Here is a 19,755-nt window from a genome sequence, read left to right on the forward strand (position 1 = left end):
AGCTGGGTGTGCAGACTCCAGTCATCGAGACCATGGTTGTGAGCGAAAAGGAGTGGATTCCCCTGCAAAGGAAGATTTGTTAGGAGGAAATAACAAACGACCCTTGGAGTGGTGATGGCTGAGAAGAGTGAAGAACTCATGCAAGGTGGTTTCGAGATTAAACGTTTAAAACATTCAGCATAGGAAAAATGGGAATGCTAGAAAACTGGAAATGAGAGGCCAAGCTGGAAGCATTCCTTCCTCCCCCAAGCAAACTGAGCTGCTTTCTCTTCTGTGCTCCCGCAAAATTTACTCACTTCTCTCTTTCAGCTACTACTCCCAGGTGTTAAGTATTGCTTCCTTTACATCTGAGAACTCAGCTTAACCCTCCAAGTCAAGATCCACCAACCCAAGGTCTGAATCCTGGCTCTATCCTGGAGGCGCAGTGTAAACTTAGGTAAGTCAGTTACTCCTTTATGCACCTCAACTTTCTCAACAGCAGAAAAAGATAATAGAATTGGTTTTAGAGACTGAGGTCATATGCATAAAATGCTTGGCAGAATGTGTGGGACATATTACTGTACTACTCCTCAGAAGACTGTAGTAAGATTAAATCTGATAATGTGAAGAATTTAAGAATGTCTGACATAATAGGCAAGTATTATTTGAGAAATGATTGAACGGAAGTTTATTACCTTATGAAAAAAACTGAATGTGAAATCAGTAATTAAAGGAAGATTCAAGTGCTGTGGTAGGAATACAAATTAAAATACTTAAAAAAATGTGGTAAGATATACTGTAAAAACTAACATATAGCCATTAAGTGGCATTAATTTATGTTAAGCAACCATTATCACTCTTCCCAAAATTTTAACACCTTGAATTCTGTACCCATTAATCAATAACTCTCCACTCACTCTTCCCCTATGAATGTGCCTATTCTAGATAATTCATGTGAGTGGACTCATACAGTATTTTGTGTCACTTATTTTACACAACATATCTTCAGGGTTCTTTCATGTTGTAGCATGTATCCATCAGAACTTGATTCCTTTTTACGGAGGAAGTTGTATGTATATATATGTGGTATATATATATCACATTTTGTTTATCCATTATCTGTTTTTTTAAAGATTTATTTATTTATCCCCCCCCCCCCCAGTTGTCTGTTCTGTGTCCCTTCGCTGCGTGTTCTTCTTTGTCCACTTCTGTTGTTGTCAGCGGAACGGAAATCTGTGTTTCTTTTTGTTGCGTCATCTTGTTGTGTCAGCTCTCGTGTGTGCAGCACCACTCTGGGACAGGCTGCACTTTTTTCGCGCTGGGCGGCTCTCCTTATGGGGCACACTCCTTGCGCGTGGGGCTCCCCTACGCGGGGGACACCCCTGCGTGGCAGGGCACTCCTTGCGCGCATCAGCACTGCACGTGGGCCAGCTCCACACTGGTCAAGGAGGCCCGGGGTTTGAACCGCGGACCTCCCATGTGGTAGACGGACGCTCTAACCACTGGGCCAAGTCTGCTTCCCTATCCATTATCTGTTGATGGACTCTTGTCAGTATACTTTTACTTAGAGAAGTTGTCGGTTGACAAAACAATCAAGCTTAAAATACACGATTTCCAGGGAAGCGGACTTGGCCCAATGGATAGGGCGTCCACCTACCACATGGGAGATCCAGGGTACAAACCCAGGGCCTCCTGACCAATGTGGTGAGCTGGCCCATGTGCAGTGCTGATGTGTGCCAGGAGTGCCCTGCTATACAGGGCCCCCCGTGTGGGGGAGCCTCACACGCAAGGAGTGCGCACCGTAAGGAGAGCCACCCAATGTGAAAAAAGTGCAGCCTGCCCAGGAGTGGCGCTGCACATAGAGAGCTGATGCAGTAAGATGACGCACAACAGAGAGACACAGATTCTGACAAGAATACAAGCGGGCACAGAAGAACACACAGCAAATGGACTCAGCAGACAACTGGGGGGCGCGGGGAAGGGGAGAGGAAAAAAAAATCTTAAAAAAAAAAAATACATGATTCCCATACATGAGCCCACCACCAACACATTGCATTGGTGTAGAAAGTATGTTCAAATGATGATAGCACATTTTAATAATTGTACTATTAATTAAAATTCATGGTTTAACTTAGGGTTCACTGTGTACTGTAGTTCCACGGATTTTTTAACGTTTTTTATTGTTACCATACAATCTAACATTTTCCCTGGAATATACATTCAGATACATAGTTCAGTGTTGTTAACTGCCTTCACAATGTTGTGCTACCATTACCAAAACTCTTCCATCATTCCAGACAGGAAACCTGTATATTAGGATAATGAAATGTGGTTTATACATACAACAGAATACTACCCAGTCATAAAGGGAATGAAGTCCCAATACGTGAAAACAGGGATGAACCATGAAGACATCATATTGAGTGAAATAAGCCAGATACAAAATGGCAAATATTGCATTTTTGACTTCACTGATTTGAAACAATTAGAATAAGCAAACTCACAGAGTCAGAATCTAGGCTACAGGTTATCAGGGCACAGGGTGGGGATGGGGAATGGGAAGTTAAAGCTTAAAATGTATATACTGAAGTTCAGTGCAATCTAGTATACAAAAATCAGAGGTTCTTGAGACAGTCACAAACGGTGCTCATTATAGCATTGTTTTTAATAGCAAAAATCTGCACATAACTTAAATGTCTATCAACAGTGAAACACACTACAGCCATTTCCCTGTCGTATACTAATGGACGAATGTTGGAAGGTACGTTCGATTTATTAAGGGGGGTGTGGCAGTAATAGCTTAGAGTATAATTCCTGTGCTGGAGAACAACATCTGTGAGACCTACATTTATTTCCCTGGAAACTCACAACAGTTTTGTAAATGCATTGGCGTTTGGAAAGACACACACACACATTTTTCTGGTAGAGTTCTCTGGACAAAGAAATCAGCTAAGGAATATAAAGGGAGTCTTATACTAAATATGACTGAATTTTAAAAAATTATAGAAGTGTGTGTACATAATTACATTTAAAAAATGTTTATGGGAAAAGAAACTGACCAAGAAATTATACTTCTAGGAATTCATCCCAAGTAAACAATCTTAAATGGGCACAAAAATACATGGGCATACCTTGCTTTGCTTTATTGTGCTTTGCAGATAACTCATTTCTTTACAAATTTTTGTAACTCATTTCTTTACAAGTTTTGTGTCTCTAAGTGCCATTTTCCCAATTTTTATTATCACTGAAAATGCTCAATATACTATTTCTCTCCCCTTCCCCTCCCCCCGCCCCAGTTGTCTGTTCTGTGTCTATTTGCTGTTATCATCTTCTCTGTCCGCTTCTGTTTTTGTCAGCGGCACGGGAATCTGTGTCTCTTTTTGTTGCGTCATCTTGCTGCGTCAGCTCTCCGTGTGTGCGGCACCATTTCTGGGCAGGCTGCACTTTCTTTCGCGCTGGGCGGCTCTCCTTACGGGGCGCACTCCTTGCGCGTGGGGCTCCCCTACGCGGGGGACAGCTCCACGTGGCAGGGCACTCCTTGCGCGCATCAGCACTGCGCATGGCCAGCTCCACACGGGTCAAGGAGGCCCGGGGTTTGAACCATGGACCTCCTATGTGGTAGGCGGACCCGCTATCTGTTGAGCCAAGTCTGCTTCCCAATATACTTTAAAAAAAAATCAATTACATTGCTTTACATTTGCAATGAATAGTATGAAAATGAAATTAAACAATTCCACTTATATTCTGATCAAAAAGAATAGAAAACTTGGTAATAAAAGTACAAAACATATCTGAAAATTATAAAACATTGCTCAAAAAAAGATATAAATGGAAAAACATCCCATGTGCATTGATCAGAAGACTTAATATTGTTAAGACTGCTATCCTCATAAAATTGATCTACAGATTCAACATCCCAGCTGGCTTTTCCCCCCATATAACCCAAACCCTCAACCCCCTACATCATTTTTGTAAATTGTATTTTTTTGAAGATATATACATCACATAAAAAATGTTACATTAAAAAATATGAGGTTCCTGTATCCTCCTCCCCCCCCCCCCCCAGCCCACTCCTCCCACACCAACAACCTCCCCCCTCATTGTGGCACACTCACCGCACTCAGCGAACACATTTTGGGGCACTGATGCACCACATAGATAAGTTTGCCCTGTAATTGGCACTCTCCCGCAGGACATTCAGTGAGTTATGGCCGGCTATATGAAGTCCTCAACACACTATTAAGTGAAAAGGATGTTATAAAATAGTTAAGTACGTTTGATCAGTGTTGTTTCCCTCGAATGACAGAATTATAGGTGATTTTTATCCTTTTTTTCAATCTCTTCCCCCCACAAACTTTATTTACTGAAATTTTTCTACTTTCTTACAATGACTGTGCTTTAAGGCAACATGGCTATAGCTAACTCTGAGCTTGCTTCAGAGCTTGAGCATTAACGGTAACCACAATCCTACTAACTGGTACAAATGCAAGAAAAACTTCAACATACATGTTTGTGAAAAGTTAAGAGCTTCCCAAAGATTCATAATTTCTTTGGGAAAGGTAAGATCCATAATTTCTCAGCAATCTTAAGAATAAAATGCCAGGAACTACTTTTGTTTATCAAAAGAATTTATTAGAAAATATTACACACTACACATTTAAGAGTATTGTTTCAGTAGACAGCACTTCATCCTCATACTACAAACAACGGTTCATGAAGCGGGGGCAACCACTGTGATACTGAAGCTACATCTTTTGGATGGTACATTCAAGTAGTACACACTGTGGCCATTTAAAGGAGAATAATGGAGAAAATACGGTAATCATCAGAAAAGAAAACGAAACGTTTGAGTCTTATTAGTCTTAATTCTAGGCATCTCCATAGCCTAAAACACCAGTCAATGTGACTGGTAAGTTAAAGGGACCAAGGTTTCAAAGGTTAAGTTAATACTGGATCTTTATAAATAGCAAGAGAAACTTGTAACCCCACAAAATGTTTGTGATCAAGTCTGTGCACATGCAAAATTAAAGTGAATTCTGAAAAAATCAAGAATGGGGAATGTTAAAGAAATGTATTTTATTAACATAAAGCATGCATTTCCTGGTAACATTCTTAGATATTTCATTTTAAAAAGCTGTTTGAATTCTAATCCAGTAACATTCTTACAACTACTTTAAATGCAGCTATCTAACCAGTACTCCAACCAGATATTGAACAAATGCTTATTGTTTCCAAGAAAGCTGGAAATAATTTATTGGACTACTATCAAATATAAATAGGACTTTTTGACTTTTGACCACACCATCTTGTTTGATTCTTCAACTTTAAGCTTGCTTGTAAAAATTAAATGGTATAAAAGCAGAACTTAATGTCACCTAATTCTCAAATGCCACTGAAAGAATGCAGGAAAAGTATGTGATGCATGATTAGGCACAGCAAATTGCTACAAATTTTTCAAAGTGTGAACCAGCATTAACTCAAAATAGACTGAAAGTTCACACAATTGTTTCTAGAGTTCAAAATAAACAACTGAAGAGGTGTGGGTTGATATTAGAAACACTGTCTTAATATTTTGTTAGAATATATTTCCAAACTTCTTTCCCCATCATAATCTAAACACAAGTTTAATAAAAATATATATAAATCAGTAGAATACCATATTACAAATGCCGAGAAATACAGAATAAAGATCAAACTGCTTGGAAATAGTTTTTTTAGGATTATATACTCATAACCTGACAATGATTATGAACTAGAACAATCATTGGGGCCAGCATTTCAAAAATATTTTGTCTATCAAAGCTAGCACCAGGAAAATATTATGCACATAAAATTGAGAACAGATCACCTCTACTTCAGGAAATATGGTCCTATAGAGTATTGCTTTCACTAAATAGTTCAACTAGTAAAAGGGTCAGTCTGTTTCCTTGAGGCATATATCTACCTTTGAGCCATTAATATCTTAACAGTTTCCAGGTTATTTGGCTTCTATTCAAAATTGTTATTCGATTGAAAAAAAGTTTATCATGAAGAGAACCCATTTTTTCTTTCAATATGCCAATTAAAATAATAGCACTGTAAAACTTTCTAACTTACCTTTTATAAAAATTAACATTCTCTAGTACTTAAAAAATAACCAAATCCCTTACTCCTGACAGCCTGAGATTCCATTATTTAAAGCCTCTCCCTTTCCAAAAACAGGTTTGAATGTCTGGAATTTTGCAACATGGTTAATTGGTTGCCATATGGTCATCAAATTAACACTTTATTCATTGTAAAGCATTTGGGGATTTCTGAAGTGTGAGAAGAATTCCATTAGCGATTAGATAGATGAGCAGTACCATGAAAGCCAGTGAAGTGGGTCTCTCAACTCTATCTCAGTCCCTAGGAAGGGAGGGGCTGTCATTTAACAGCAGTTATCCAGCTGGCACAAATAATTTATCTTTGGGTAGAAGGCATGAAAAAGCCTAATTTCTACAAAGTCAATACTTGGTCCAAATTGGTCTTCTAAATTCAGCAAAGACTTTACTCTGCCAAAGTGTAATCTAGCAAATCAAACGGCTTCATCTCAACTGGGTTTATTATTAAAAAAAAAAAAAAAAAAAAAGGCACAAAAGAAAAACAAGCAGCATAACCTTTATTTGGTGATACAATAGGTGAAGAGTTTTGAACACTAAATTTTACTAATGTATAATTTTAATCTAAGCAGATGTGTGCTTCTTTAAAAATACACATTAGAAACCCTGTAATTGATATGTTCTGTTAATATTAGAAATATGTTCCCTGGTAATACATTATTTAATTTTCTATAATTAGAGGGAAAAACCATACAGATATTTTATTTTTTAGCCTGACAGAATAAATGTATTATATATATCTTCCAAAACCAGCGCACTTAGAAGTTTCTAACTTATGCACTCCACTGTTGAAATCAAAGCTATACATCTTCCAGTATCCACACTATAGCACAGTTGTAGTAAAAATGCATTCCTTTAAACCCTTCACTTTCCCTTGATTTTTTTTTTTGGGAAAAAAAGGATATAGAAGTTGCAGTGCAGACTATATTTATTTAGAACAAAACATATCCTACATTAAAAAAAATAATTTTATCAAAACCAGATATCAATCACAGTTGTTTATGATTTTCAGTTAATGGTAAATCTTGAAATTGCACTTTGCAGAAATCTTGATAGCGTCCTTTTAATGCTCCCTATTTCAGACTATGTTTTTTTCAGTAGACACAGGTTCCTCCAGATTTTTCTTTTGGCTCCCCTTCCGTGAATATTTGTATTTGTCTACATAGGCTTTAACAAGATTTGCCACTTTAGTAGAATTTACTTCGCCACTCTTACTATGACAAACCTATGAAAGAAGGGGAAAAAACGTTTTTCATACTTTTCAGGCATAAAAATCAAAGTAGAAAGCTCTGTGAAAAGTTACCCCAAAGAGATGACCAGAGTTATTTTTACTTATTTGACTTTCACACCTCATATATTAACTAATTCAAAAGTAAAAAAAAAAAAAAAACAACAAAAACAAAAACAGACAAAAATTAGGAGCAAGCTTTTATTATTAATTTTTAAATAAGGGAAGGGGATTTGGCTCAACTGATACAGCATCCGCCTATCATATGGGAGGTCCAGGGTTCAAACCCAGGGCTTCCAAACCCGTGTGGAGCTGGCCCACGTGCAGTGCTGATGCGTGCAAGGAGTGCTGTACCACGCAGGGGTGTTCCCTGTGTAGGAGGGCCCCACACGCAAGGAGAGCTGCCCTATGAGAAAAATGCACAGCCTACCCAGGAGTGGCGCCACATACACGGAGAGCAGACGCAGCAAGATGACACAAAAAAGAGACACACAGATTCCTGGTGCTGCTGACAAGAATACAAGCAGACACAGAAGAACACACAGTGAAAGGACACAGAGAGCAGACAACTGGGGGGGTGGGGGGGAGAGAAGGAGAGAAATAAATAAATCTTAGAAAATAAAATTTTAAAAATTAAAACTTACTTTATCTACTGCTTTCCGTACAATCTCCTTATATTCTTCCTTTGTGATATCTTTATTTTGGTAAAATGGCTTAATGGCCAGTTTTACCTCCTGTGCTGCTTTTTCTTGAATTTGCAATTTCTGGTAAGAGGAAAAATGTATAATTATTATTTGTCAATCATGTACTTTTCAAAAAGTGTCTTTATAAATATGAAATTGAAAACAATGCACATTTACATTATTGCAAGGAACATGACTAAGCATTCGTGTGGCAAATAGAAAATATTTACTAACATATAAAACATTAAAAAAAATAATTATGCAATAATACCAGTAGCTCATTGCACATCAACATATCTAGATGGAACCCTTCAAGTAATAATGGAATTTACAACTCTCAACAATAATTTCCCTTCACTAGTCACAAAACAGAAAGCTGATCATTTTTAATCTTTGTTTTTATCACATACAGAATTATGTAGGTTGCTCTCAACTTTGAACTTGCCTTGTCTGTCTTCGAGCTATCTGCGCTGGCTTCCACTGTAACACTTACTTTGCTTTCTGCCAATTTTATAGCAGCATTAGAGGCTTTGCTGTGACTTGATGACGAAGTGTTACCAGAACTTGGTCCCTGAACTGTTCCCGTATTTCCTGGGGCTGCTGTCGGAGCAGGCAGGACTGGTGTACCCATGTTATTACTCACATGAGAAGCACCAGGAATACCCTGTTTTAAAGAGTTGCCATCAATTAATTTATTACTTATGTATGTCTTTTAGTCACATATTAAAAATACCATTAAAAACTACAGTGATTTAACTTTAGCATTTGAGAAAAATACAAATAGCAGGTCATTTATATATAACGGCTTTTTGAAGAAAATGATTTAAAATTTTAAACAGCCCTATTTAAAATATGTCAAAATGACTTTTAAATTATACATGTGTATTGTAATGTTCTGACAGTAACATCGAAAAAAAAAATAGAATTTTAAAAATATCTTGCCTGCAAGTCTCTTTATGAATATTAAAGTAAGTATCCCCCTTTTAAAGAAATGAGGCAGTGAATTCAAATGGCTTGAAGAAAAAAGATACAAGATCCCAAATTCTGGAATCCCATTGTCTTGGTCTTCCCATATATCTTAGCTATTGGTATTTTAGAATTTCTGAAATGTAGACATAAACTATCAGCAGCACTATGATTTGCAAATTATTATTCAAACTTCCTATATGTTCTTAATATACTTCTTTTTGGCATGGTAAATTAATGAAAATGAAATACAGAAAGTAATGGAAAACAAGCAGTCTTATCTAGCAGTTGTCCAAAAGAGACAATTACAAGTTTAGTACTTAATGGCTAGTTCCCACTCTCCCCATATTCCATTAAAATAGGGAAAAATCTTGAAGTGCCCACTACTGGATTCTAGTTTGGCTCATAATCTAATTTTAAAAACTCATATGGATATAAGTAACAGCAACTTTGTACCTTAGGTTTGGCAACTGTTCATTTTATTTTACTGGGGAGAGGGACTGGGGGAGGATAACCAAATAATTGTTTTTGGATCCCAGGAAGCCCTTTTAAATGTATGTCAGTAATAGCTAAATTTTTACAATGGCTATGTAGATTTAATTTCAGTTGCTAAAAACCTACCTGCAATTGCTTTCCATCTGGCTGTGCAGCAATGTAGTTGACTTGCTGGGATGGGGGGGGCGGGGGTGGTGGCGGGGGCAGTCCCTGAGATACACTGGTAGGAGCCGCTACCTGCATGAGAGGCACTCCAGTATGGACGTGCAAGGGGAGCTGAGGATGAACGTTAAAGGGATTGCGCTGGATGTTCACGAAAGGAGCATGAACACCCACTGGAAAGGGGAAAATATTCATAGGCTGGTGTTGTGCATTCATTTGTTGCTGCATTACATTCATTTGTGGTTGCATCATATTTACAGGTAGCTGAGAACCATCACCTTGTTGGTTTGTTTGGTCTTTTAGGTTAGAATCTATCAAAAGAAAAAAGGCTGGTGAAAAAAATCATGTTACAAATCTCTTCAGACAGAGAAGCAAAGAACCACTGGTTAAGAGAATTAAAAATCAATAATAGACTAAATGCGCCATTTCTAAATAATGGCCTGATTTTCTCAAATAAAACGTTCAACTAAAACTATTTAAGACTAGGTCACATGATAACATATGTCAACATTAGCAATGAATCCGTAAAGAAATACTGACTAAAAAAACAAACCTATAAAACTTAAAATTAAGCTACTAATTTGGAAGTCAAGTTAATCAATTTTTATCTTAAACAGTTTGTTCCTTGCAATGTTCTTAACAAGATAAATCTTTAAGAGTGACTTATTTGTCTAAGAATAATTATCAAAAAAATTCTCAAGTGCATACATCTGAAATAAATGAAATATAAGTTAAATCCTCAGAGGAACATCCTAAACTTGTCTATGATAGCAAATAGTACTTTAAATATTTACAACTTTGGCAAGATTGGCACAGGGGTGAGGTGAAAAAATAATAAATAAATATATGTTCATATGTGTATGTGCATTTATGTAATGCAAAGTGATTGTAAACACCTGGGGTTCAATTTAACATTACAAAAACGAAGGCAGGGATTTCAATTTATACAAATAAGACATTAAATTTATAATCTTCAAAAAAAAGAAGAGTGTCAGTAAATGAAGGCAAAGCGCGTTACCCTGCTCGGCTGCCTCCTCTTCCTGCCTCATCCATCCAGACTGCGGGCCTGACGAGTCCCTCCCTCGGCGGGAGTAGTAGTTTTGCACGTCTGCTGGCAGAGTCTTTCTCACAGCCCAGCTAGATGCAGAGGTCCATCCCGACCTATCTGCTGGCGTATCAAATGAGAACTCCTGCTCACTTTTCCGTCTGTAGGGTTGCTGCTCCACAAACTTGAAAGACTCATTCCCTGAACTATTTGAATTCCCTGAGAGGGGTTTTCGGTTTTGCCACCGATTTTCATTCTGATCTGCATAGGCAAAACCACCTCTGTAAGTGCCTCTGCCACGGCTACCTCTACCACGGTTAGACATCCAACCTGATCCTATGTTTTTATTCCAAGAATTCCCTGAATTTTCATTTCTGTTTTCTTCCCAGTGGGAATCTTTTAACTTTTCTGGATTCCTGGTCCTTGGGTCAAGTCCAGAATTTATTTTTTCTGTTACCCAACTGGGACAGTCATTTCTTTGTTTGTCAGCAGAATTAGGATCATCAGTACCTGCATCGATGTTATTTTTTTCTTTTCTTGTATTTTCATTCTGTTTCTCTGGGTCATTCTTTCTGTACCGATCATTTCCTCGTGGACACCTCCAACCGTCATTTGTCCATCTTTCTTTCCACCGGGGAGAGCAACTGTCTCTATCATTTCTACCAAACAATGAACTCTTGCTTTTCGTTCTAGATCTTGATGGTGACCTAGAACGAGATCTGGACCTAGACCACCTTCTGGTTCTCCTTTCTCTATCTCGATCTCTTCTCTGCCCATCTCTATCACTTTCTCTTTCTCTGCTCTGGGACTTGGATTCTTCTCTTGAAGAGGAATCTTTTATTCTTGACTGAGATCTTCTGCTTTCTCTAGATGTGTCTCTTCTTGGGGAGAGTGATTCAGATCTTTTGCCTTCCCTAGTATTCTCTCTTTTTGGAGACCGAGACTGAGATTGCCTCCTTTCTCTTGCAATATCCTTTTTTGGGGACTGGGAACGTGAGTTCCTCCGTCCTCTTGCAGATTCTTTCTTAGGAGATGGTGATCCAGACTTCCTGCTTTCTTTTCCAGTGGCTCTTTTGGGAGATGGAGACTGAGATCGCTTCTTTTCTTGTGCTGTGTCTTTATTGGGAGACCAAGTTGTAGATGGGGAATGAAATCTAGATCTTCGAGTACGAGGCTTTTTGGCTTTATCTATTGTATCGTTTGAGCTTTCCGATGGTTGAGACACAGTTTCAACCTTCTCACTTGAAGGATCAGGTGCTGGCATATTATTTTCAGAACTGTGCTCTATGGAATTTTCATTCCATTGTTTTGCATCAGAATTTAGAGACGATTCAATTTCAGATTCATTCTGGTCATCGCAAAGTGAATCACACTCCATAGGTATCATCTCATTATTGTCCTCACTAAAATGCTTCTGAATCTGTTCAATGTGTTTATTAGGCAACTCTGTAGATCTCAGATTTTCAACCAGAGATACAGTTTTTTCTTCTAAAGATTTGCCTAATTTGGTATTGTCAAGATCATTTTTTAATAAGTTATTTTCAGAATCTTGAATACTACTGAACTTTTCAGTCCCTACACTATCACATGTTGCAATTATTTTGGCATCTTCAATTTCAACATGCCCAAGCAACTGGACTTCTGAGTTTTCAATAGATTTTTTGTCCACTGTTTGCATAATTCCACCCTCAGAAGATTCTAACATGGGGCTCTCTACAGGCTGTTCTATTTTTACTGTATCATCTTTATGATCAATAATTTCTACTATGGGATTCTCTATATCTTTTCCTTCATTAACCAATGACTCTGCATTCCCAGGTAACTCACCTACGGGACTAGATACAGGTCGGGGTATTTCAATTTCAGATACTGAACATTTAAGAAAATCACTTGGAGGGTTATCTGGGCCGATATCTGCTTTTACCTGTGATTCTGAAGGTCCAGATATCTGGTCTTGATTTTCTAATGAGTTGTCCCCTTTTTCAGAAATATTTTTAGAAACCTCACTTTCTAAACACAAAACATCAGCCTCAAAACCAGTATTCTCAGCTCTTTGAGTTTCTTCCTTCTTGCCATCAGGTACAGGAGGATCTTGGGTACAAGACTCAGAATTTGAAGTTTCCACTGTTTCTCCTCTATCATGGTTTTCAGTATGTTCCTCACTTTCTTCTATTTTCTCACTGCAACTTGTCAAGCCATTAGCAGAGTCATTTTCTGTATATCTTGTTGCAGTACAAGTGTTACTTTCTATATCTGATTGGTGCTCTTTCTCTAACACAGGCGGTGTGTCAGATTCTGCTGTTTCTTCATCTACTGAATCACTGGAAGATGATTTTTCAGGGGGAGGTACAGAGCTCCGAAGTTTCTTTTTCAGCAAAGGTGGTTTTCTTCCTCTTCTTACAGACTTCCGTTTTGGAGCCTGTCTCGTGCGCTTTTCTGACTCAGCTGAAGAGGAAACACTCACAGATGGATTGCTGTTATCTGGTGCACCACATCCAGAATTATTTGATACCGGGGACCTCTGAGACTGACTGGCAGTTTCAGCTCTTGTGTTGCGGGTAGATCTCCTTGTAGGAGTGGTTGCTGCAGGCTTTCGCCGTGATCCTCTGGTGCTTGATGTACCAGAAGTTTGCTTCTTCTCTTCTCCTTCTTGGGTATGTGCTAATGCATATCCCTTGCAAGAAGTATCTAATAATAATAATTAAAAAAAAAAAAAGTTAAAATTGAATGATTCAATAAATGAAAAAAGGTTTGGCTTCAGTTAATTTTAGTGTAAAATAGACTGAAACAAAATACACTAAAGAACCAAATTATGAACAAATGCATAGATACACTTCATATGAGGTATAATACGAGGTGTTTATCAGTTACTTTTAATGCTACTGACATGAATAATTACCAGATTTCCATCCATGTGGGCAATTTTATTACTATAAGAAAAAAACAAAGGAAAATATGTTCGGTCTGTTAAAGGCCATTTGCTTTAGTCAGACAAAAGGCAGAAGGAAACGGAAAAGTTACTCACAAATAAAGACCCAAGCTATTTGTTCATAAATAATTAATAGGGGATATTATTTCTAAAGTTCTGTGGTTTGGAAACTGAAGCCTTAAACAAAAGGGAGACTTCTAATCAGTTATGTGAAGACTTGAAGCAGTAATTTTTTAAGGTAAAGGGGTTGTTGGAAAGATTTTAAAGTCAAGTCACTGTTCAAACACATATAAATGTCTAGAACTTTCTACACTATTTTTAAAAGTTTTTCTAAAATACTTTTTAAGAGTTAAGGGAGCTAATAATAATAAAAACTATAAAAACACTTACCAAAATTATCTAAAGATATGGTACTTGTTGGAAAAATAGCTCTTGGCAACACAGAAGAGATGAGAGGAAGAACATCAGTTTCAATATTCCATGGTATAAAACCAAATCTGAAAATTCAAAACAAAATTAAGACTTTTTTAAAAAGCTGGTCTAAAAGGATAAACCAATAATTTATAATTATTAATTCTCCAAATCGGGTTTGCAATTTAGAAATACAGTGCTTAAACTCTTTTTTTTGTCCAAGTAACTAAAAATTCAAGATTACTTATTGTTCAAAGATGGCTAACAACTAGCTACAAAGGATAACTTTTGACCAATGTATATATCTGTGTAACTACCACCTCAATCAAGAATAAAGCATTTCCGTCATCCCAGAAAGCTCCCTCATGTCCCTTTGTGATCCCCCACCCCACTCTAGGTAACTAATGAATGGATTTCTATTGCATATGAAACTCTGAAATTCCTCAACCTGAGGAGGACGGATCTTTATAGTACCTAGCACATCTTGCTCACCCTCCAAGTCACCTAAATGTTTTTTTTGCAGCCAAACTCAATCCACTCTCAGCCTCCCCTTTTTCTGATTCATCTTTGTTTAATTCAGGTCTCCTAACACAAGATTATGTTTACAAACTATAAGGTATGTTCATCCACTACAAGATGACATTCTGAAATAGGAGAAAAGCTTGGAAAACAATGTCCAACTTGTATATGTATAAAAATATGTAATTGTAAGGAAAAGTTTCATATTATTCATATCTGGACTTCCTAATTTTACTTCTATTGACGTTACATTATTCTTCCTAGTGCATGAAGGCCTTATGCAGAACTATATTATAATGACATAAAAAATAAAGCCATAGCATGTTACAGAATGAATACAAAACTCAGGCAGGGGCCTCAATATTTACCTGGGAGCTTGATTAAGTATATACTGCGTCCCTAGCTTTGCACTATGAGCTTCAGGACTTGAAAGAGTAGAGGTAGGATGACAGGTCTGAATGCCATTCCTGATAATGACTCTTACCATTCAGTTGCTCTCCCTTTTAAATGAATCTAGCACATAATTATCTACTTTTATTAAATAGATAAATTAAGGATTCTTTACTTGTCAAGGGGTCCTTTAAATAGCAATCTTTGTTAGGCATTTGAAAATACCAAACTTTGATTTCATAACTCCCTTAGGAATATACCTATTGAATAAAGTATATATGTGCTTATGTATTAATGATTTCCTGTGTTCATGTTAGCATGTTTTAGTAGCTTTTTTTTTTTTACCTTCCGATTCCAGGTAATGTATCAGGAAACCATGACAATTCCAGTTCCTGTCTCTTCTGTCTAATCACTGCACTGATTTCATTGACTTCTACAAATTCTGTACTAAAAGATAAATTTTAGATTTCCATCAGAATTTTAAAAATCTAAGTTCAGAGGAACAACTGGATTATTTCAAGAATAGTATAAATTTTTGTACCTAGCATTATGAATCACATTTGAGAGAGTAATGTTTTTCCATTTAATTACTTTCAAAATGAACTTGTACTTAAAGTTTATAAGAATTTATATTACAAATCAAAATTATATTTATCTGATGGTTCATAAATATAATGCCTTAATTTCCACCTTAATTGACAAATTAAAAAAAAAAAGTTAATTCAGACTAATACCCTCATTATTGAGGGAGAAAAGCAACACTTTTTCTATGCCATGTACCAAAGCTACAGCAAGCAGTGCAGGCAGAAAGTTCAGGTGCAGAGGTCTCCCACCTGAAACTAAGCATAAGGCAAAAGAAAAAGGTACAGGAGGGAATGGTTACTGTCACTGAAATGGGGTAGTTCAGCTTTTCAAAAGTCTACTTATATGGCTGTTTTCTTTAGTTCCCTGCCAAGCTCTAAAATTAAATCATATAATCATATTCTGTGTTAGTGGTTTAACCCATTCTGTATGATTTGAAAACTCCAATTTAATTTCAAATTTCACATATCTACTTAGTGTCTACATGCTAGTCATTACGGATTCAGAGATGAATAGAATCTGCTTTGCTACAGTAAGTACTAGTCCCCTCAATTTAGCAAGGAGCCTACTTCTCTATCATAAAAAGCTTGTACCAAACATCTTATTAAAACAAAGCCCATAAGCAAAGGCAGTCACTGCATAATAGAGAGGCTCCCAAAATAACAGGCTTTCTCCTTGTTAGAGCTAATTTATTTTCTAATTTAGAAACAAAACAAAAAAAACAAGGTGGGCCTTGTTTAGAACCCAGAGTTTAAATTTCTCTCAAAAGTTAATCATAATGATTAAGAGCATAAATTAAAAAGCAGAAAATACTAACCAGTAAGCTCTATAGGTATAAGAAGATTCTCCAGTGTGACTATTAGAAGAAACCATATTGGAGAAAACATTTCTGAAGCACTGATTTGTACAGTGTGATCCTCGAGGCTAGAAAAGTAACAAGTGGTTAGTGAAACAGCAAACAGAAAACCCTCCATAACAGATAATTCATAGTACAATATCTGGATATACCTGAGGCACTCACTAGAGTTATGTCCTAAATAACCACGAAGTGTTATCTGAAAAAAAAAAAAAGATTTTTTCCCAACAAACCTTATTAATCTTTATTGCTGTATTTTTCTTTTCCCCTATTTCACTATATGAAGAGTTTCCTGTACAAAGACAGAAAAGGATACAGTTATCATGTCTTAATTTTTATTTTAAAATATTATAAACCAATACTGATTCTAGCATATTGGCAAGAGAAAAATTAAAATATGTAGAAAAGCTGCATTTCAAAACATAGTCCCTTCATTTATACACTTTTCCAAAACGTTAAATTTACCTTATCTTGTTAAACAGCAGCTAGATGGAAATATGAGGCAGTAGGAGAGAAAACTAGCAAAGCATGTAAAACTGCTATGCTCAGAGCATGAGTATTACATTCTAGTCAACATTTTCTGCCACCTTTTGCAAACTTACGCTACCTTGTAACAAAAGGCACATACAAGTCAAACTATTTAGTATTAGTAATGCAGCTAATATTTCCTTTCCAGCTATTACCAGAAAAAGTTACTATTAATTCTTCTCAGGAGGAAGCTGAGCAGGTGTAGCTTTTTCATGGTCCAGCCCATGAGATATGAAGGGGAACGAGGGCCATCAACTCTTGACAACCATAATCACCATTTAGTCCCCGCCAGCTGGCACTCACTTCAAGTAAGTACCCTACTTCCCCTCAAACTTTAGGAGAGGGGAAAGTAGGTGTGTTGTTTGAAACAGCTTTCTGTTACACAGCAGTGCTTTTGGCTGCAGTGCTTATGATTTTTTTGTTTTAACTTTCCCATTTGGAGATTTATTTCTATCGGTTCTTCCAGATTAAGGAAAATGAAGGATAATTTCTGCTAACCACCAAAACCGTGTTGGCATCTTCACAGATTTTTGCTGTTTTTCTTTACCATTAGGTCTTTGTTAGTCATCTTTACCTGTCGATATATTTGTGGTTTGCAATAAACTGCACTGCTGGTCTCTGGGAAAAGTTTACAGTGCAAATAGTCTTCAACGCTGCCTACCTCACAAAGTGCCTATGGTTCAAGTCAATTACCGTGACTAGCAGGCCTGTTTCCTACTAATGCAGACAACAAGAACTTGGGGTTTCTTCTGTCGGTCCAACTAGTGATAGACTACTTTTTACCTAATTTCAAGTTACTATACACCAACTATTGGTTTTGTACTTATATCCATTATTCATGTGTCCCAGCCCAAACTGCTAACAATGTAACTGCAATATTGCAGGAGAGGAGGGAAGCGAGGAATTCACTAAAATTTTTTTTAAAAAGATTGATTTCATTTTTATTTCTCCCCGTTCCCTAGTTGTTGGCATTTGCTGTATCTGTTTGTTGTGTGCTGGTCTTCTCTTTCGGACTCAAACCCCAGGACTGCCCATGTGGAAGGGAGGTGCTAACTGCCTGAGCCACTTCCACTTCCTGCGTTGTTGCATCTCTCATTGTGTTTCTTTGCTGTCTCTCTGTTGCATCATCTCATTGTTTCATCTTGTTGCATTACCTCTCTGTGCCAGCCTGTTGTGCCAGCTTGCAATCTTGTGCATCTTCTCTGGGAGACACCAGGAACTAAATCCAGACCTCCCATGTGGTAGGCAGGAACTCAGTTGCCTGAGCCACATCCACTTCCCCTGAATAACTTTTGATGTATACTTAAATATTAAAAATACTGATATTTAAAATTGTTTGCGAATCAGGAATGAAAATGTGTGGAAGCCATATTCTTAGAAATCATCAATACTTAATGACTATGAGTGGTTTACATAATGCGCTTTTACTTGGAAGCCAGTGTCAGGACACCAACATTAGAAAGGATGCACTCCCTATCAGAACTACTAAGTTTTCTGGCCAGTGCTAAGTGTGGAAATCTGATCTTAAACCTATCTTACATATTTCTGGGATAACTCTCAGGCAGCATTGATGACAATCTCCGAAGTATTCAATATTTGTGGTTTTGTCTAAATTGTGGATTCCTATAGACTGTTCACAAATCCATCCTATGATTCTTATTTGGACAGTAGTGATACACTTTTGGTTTCATTTAATTTTTATCAAAATAAAGCATGTATGTATTTTAATAAGCTGAAGATCACTTCTAGGCTTACAAAGAAAAACTGGAGTCCCCATACCAACAAATCCCACTCCAGATTTCTGGTCCCCAAATGTATTCATCAAATCTTCTAGCTGTTTCTTCTCAGTTATGCCTTTATTCCTAAACAACATCTGTATACTACTCTCTCTCTTTTTCTTAGGTACTGGAGCTGGGAATTGAACTCAGGAACTTGTACATGGGAAGCCAGCACTCAACCACACTGCCTCCTCTGAGTTCGCTTTTGCTTTTTTTTTTTTTTTTTTAATGGTGCACTGGGAACAGAACCTGTGACCTCCCATGAGGGAGCCATATCTGCTCCTCTACTCTATCATGATTAGGTATTTTGTAATGATATTTTTTTTTTAACATCGGAAGATAAAGATTCTCCTAACCCCTCTGCCACCTCCATTGCAATGTCTATATTGGCCTTTTTTGAGATATCATTGTTTGATATAATATTTTAACTATATAAACATTATTCCCAGCTGAACCACACACTGAATTATTTGATTACTTGTTCTGTATACCTTCTTGCTTGGGTTAGTAACTGCTTTGTTTTCTCTTTTCCTTTTATTCTATTTATCTACCATTAATCACACTAACTCTACAGGAAAAGTTTAAGTCTTACTACACCCAAACACTCAACTCACCCATCAAGTTTGTTCCCCACTTTCTTGAAAATATTCTTCCTTTGTCCTGCTCCAATCTGAACTGGTAACTCTCTAGAGTTCAGCTGTCATTCTGGGACTCTCTTCCATCATTTTGATATGCCTTTTTTCTTTTCTGAGTTGGAACTCATTTTTTGAATCTCAAATTGCTCCTTCATTTACTTTCTCCTTTTAGTGAAGAATACACATTCTCCAGCAGAATTCTAAGGATGGGTGGGTAAGTATTAACTTGTGAAGTTTTATGTGTTTGAGAATGTTTTTATACTACCCTAACACTTGCTTGATAGTTTGGCAAGGTAAAGAGGTTTCTAGGTTAGAAATTATTTTTTACAGAATTTTCAAGGCATTGCTCCACTGTCTTCTAGATTTCATTGTTATTGCTGAGACTTCTGATGTCATTCTCTGATTCCTGATCCTTTGTAATGTGACCCGTCT

General features: G+C 37.1%; 1 protein-coding gene and 1 long non-coding RNA gene across 10 annotated transcripts in view; one reads left to right on the plus strand and one right to left on the minus strand.

Annotated features, from left to right (window-relative positions):
* The first annotated feature begins 349 nt into the window (after positions 1-349).
* LOC105747278 (uncharacterized) overlaps positions 350-19,755 on the plus strand; it is a 39,795-nt gene continuing 20,389 nt past the window's right edge. Inside the window, exon 1 of the long non-coding RNA XR_009188180.2 lies at positions 350-436. This is a non-coding gene — a long non-coding RNA (uncharacterized lncRNA). The remainder of the gene's footprint in view (positions 437-19,755) is intronic.
* The window catches only part of SCAF11 (SR-related CTD associated factor 11), a 72,606-nt gene continuing 57,440 nt past the window's right edge, over positions 4,590-19,755 (minus strand). For 5 of the 9 annotated variants that reach the window (XM_058307855.2, XM_058307860.2, XM_071218791.1 and 2 more), the window contains 9 exons: positions 16,616-16,674; positions 16,344-16,450; positions 15,290-15,391; positions 14,015-14,121; positions 10,669-13,383; positions 9,615-9,979; positions 8,473-8,691; positions 7,989-8,108; positions 4,590-7,341 (listed from right to left, as the gene is read on the minus strand). In XM_058307855.2, the coding sequence (XP_058163838.1) occupies positions 7,195-7,341; positions 7,989-8,108; positions 8,473-8,691; positions 9,615-9,979; positions 10,669-13,383; positions 14,015-14,121; positions 15,290-15,391; positions 16,344-16,450; positions 16,616-16,674 (3,941 nt within the window). In that variant the 3' untranslated portion in view covers positions 4,590-7,194. The remainder of the gene's footprint in view (positions 7,342-7,988; positions 8,109-8,472; positions 8,692-9,614; positions 9,980-10,668; positions 13,384-14,014; positions 14,122-15,289; positions 15,392-16,343; positions 16,451-16,615; positions 16,675-19,755) is intronic. The other 4 variants (XM_058307856.2, XM_071218792.1, XM_058307858.2 and 1 more) reach the window with 3 other exon arrangements.

This window comes from Dasypus novemcinctus, chromosome 12, assembly GCF_030445035.2.
Source record: "Dasypus novemcinctus isolate mDasNov1 chromosome 12, mDasNov1.1.hap2, whole genome shotgun sequence".
Taxonomy (NCBI): domain Eukaryota; kingdom Metazoa; phylum Chordata; class Mammalia; order Cingulata; family Dasypodidae; genus Dasypus; species Dasypus novemcinctus.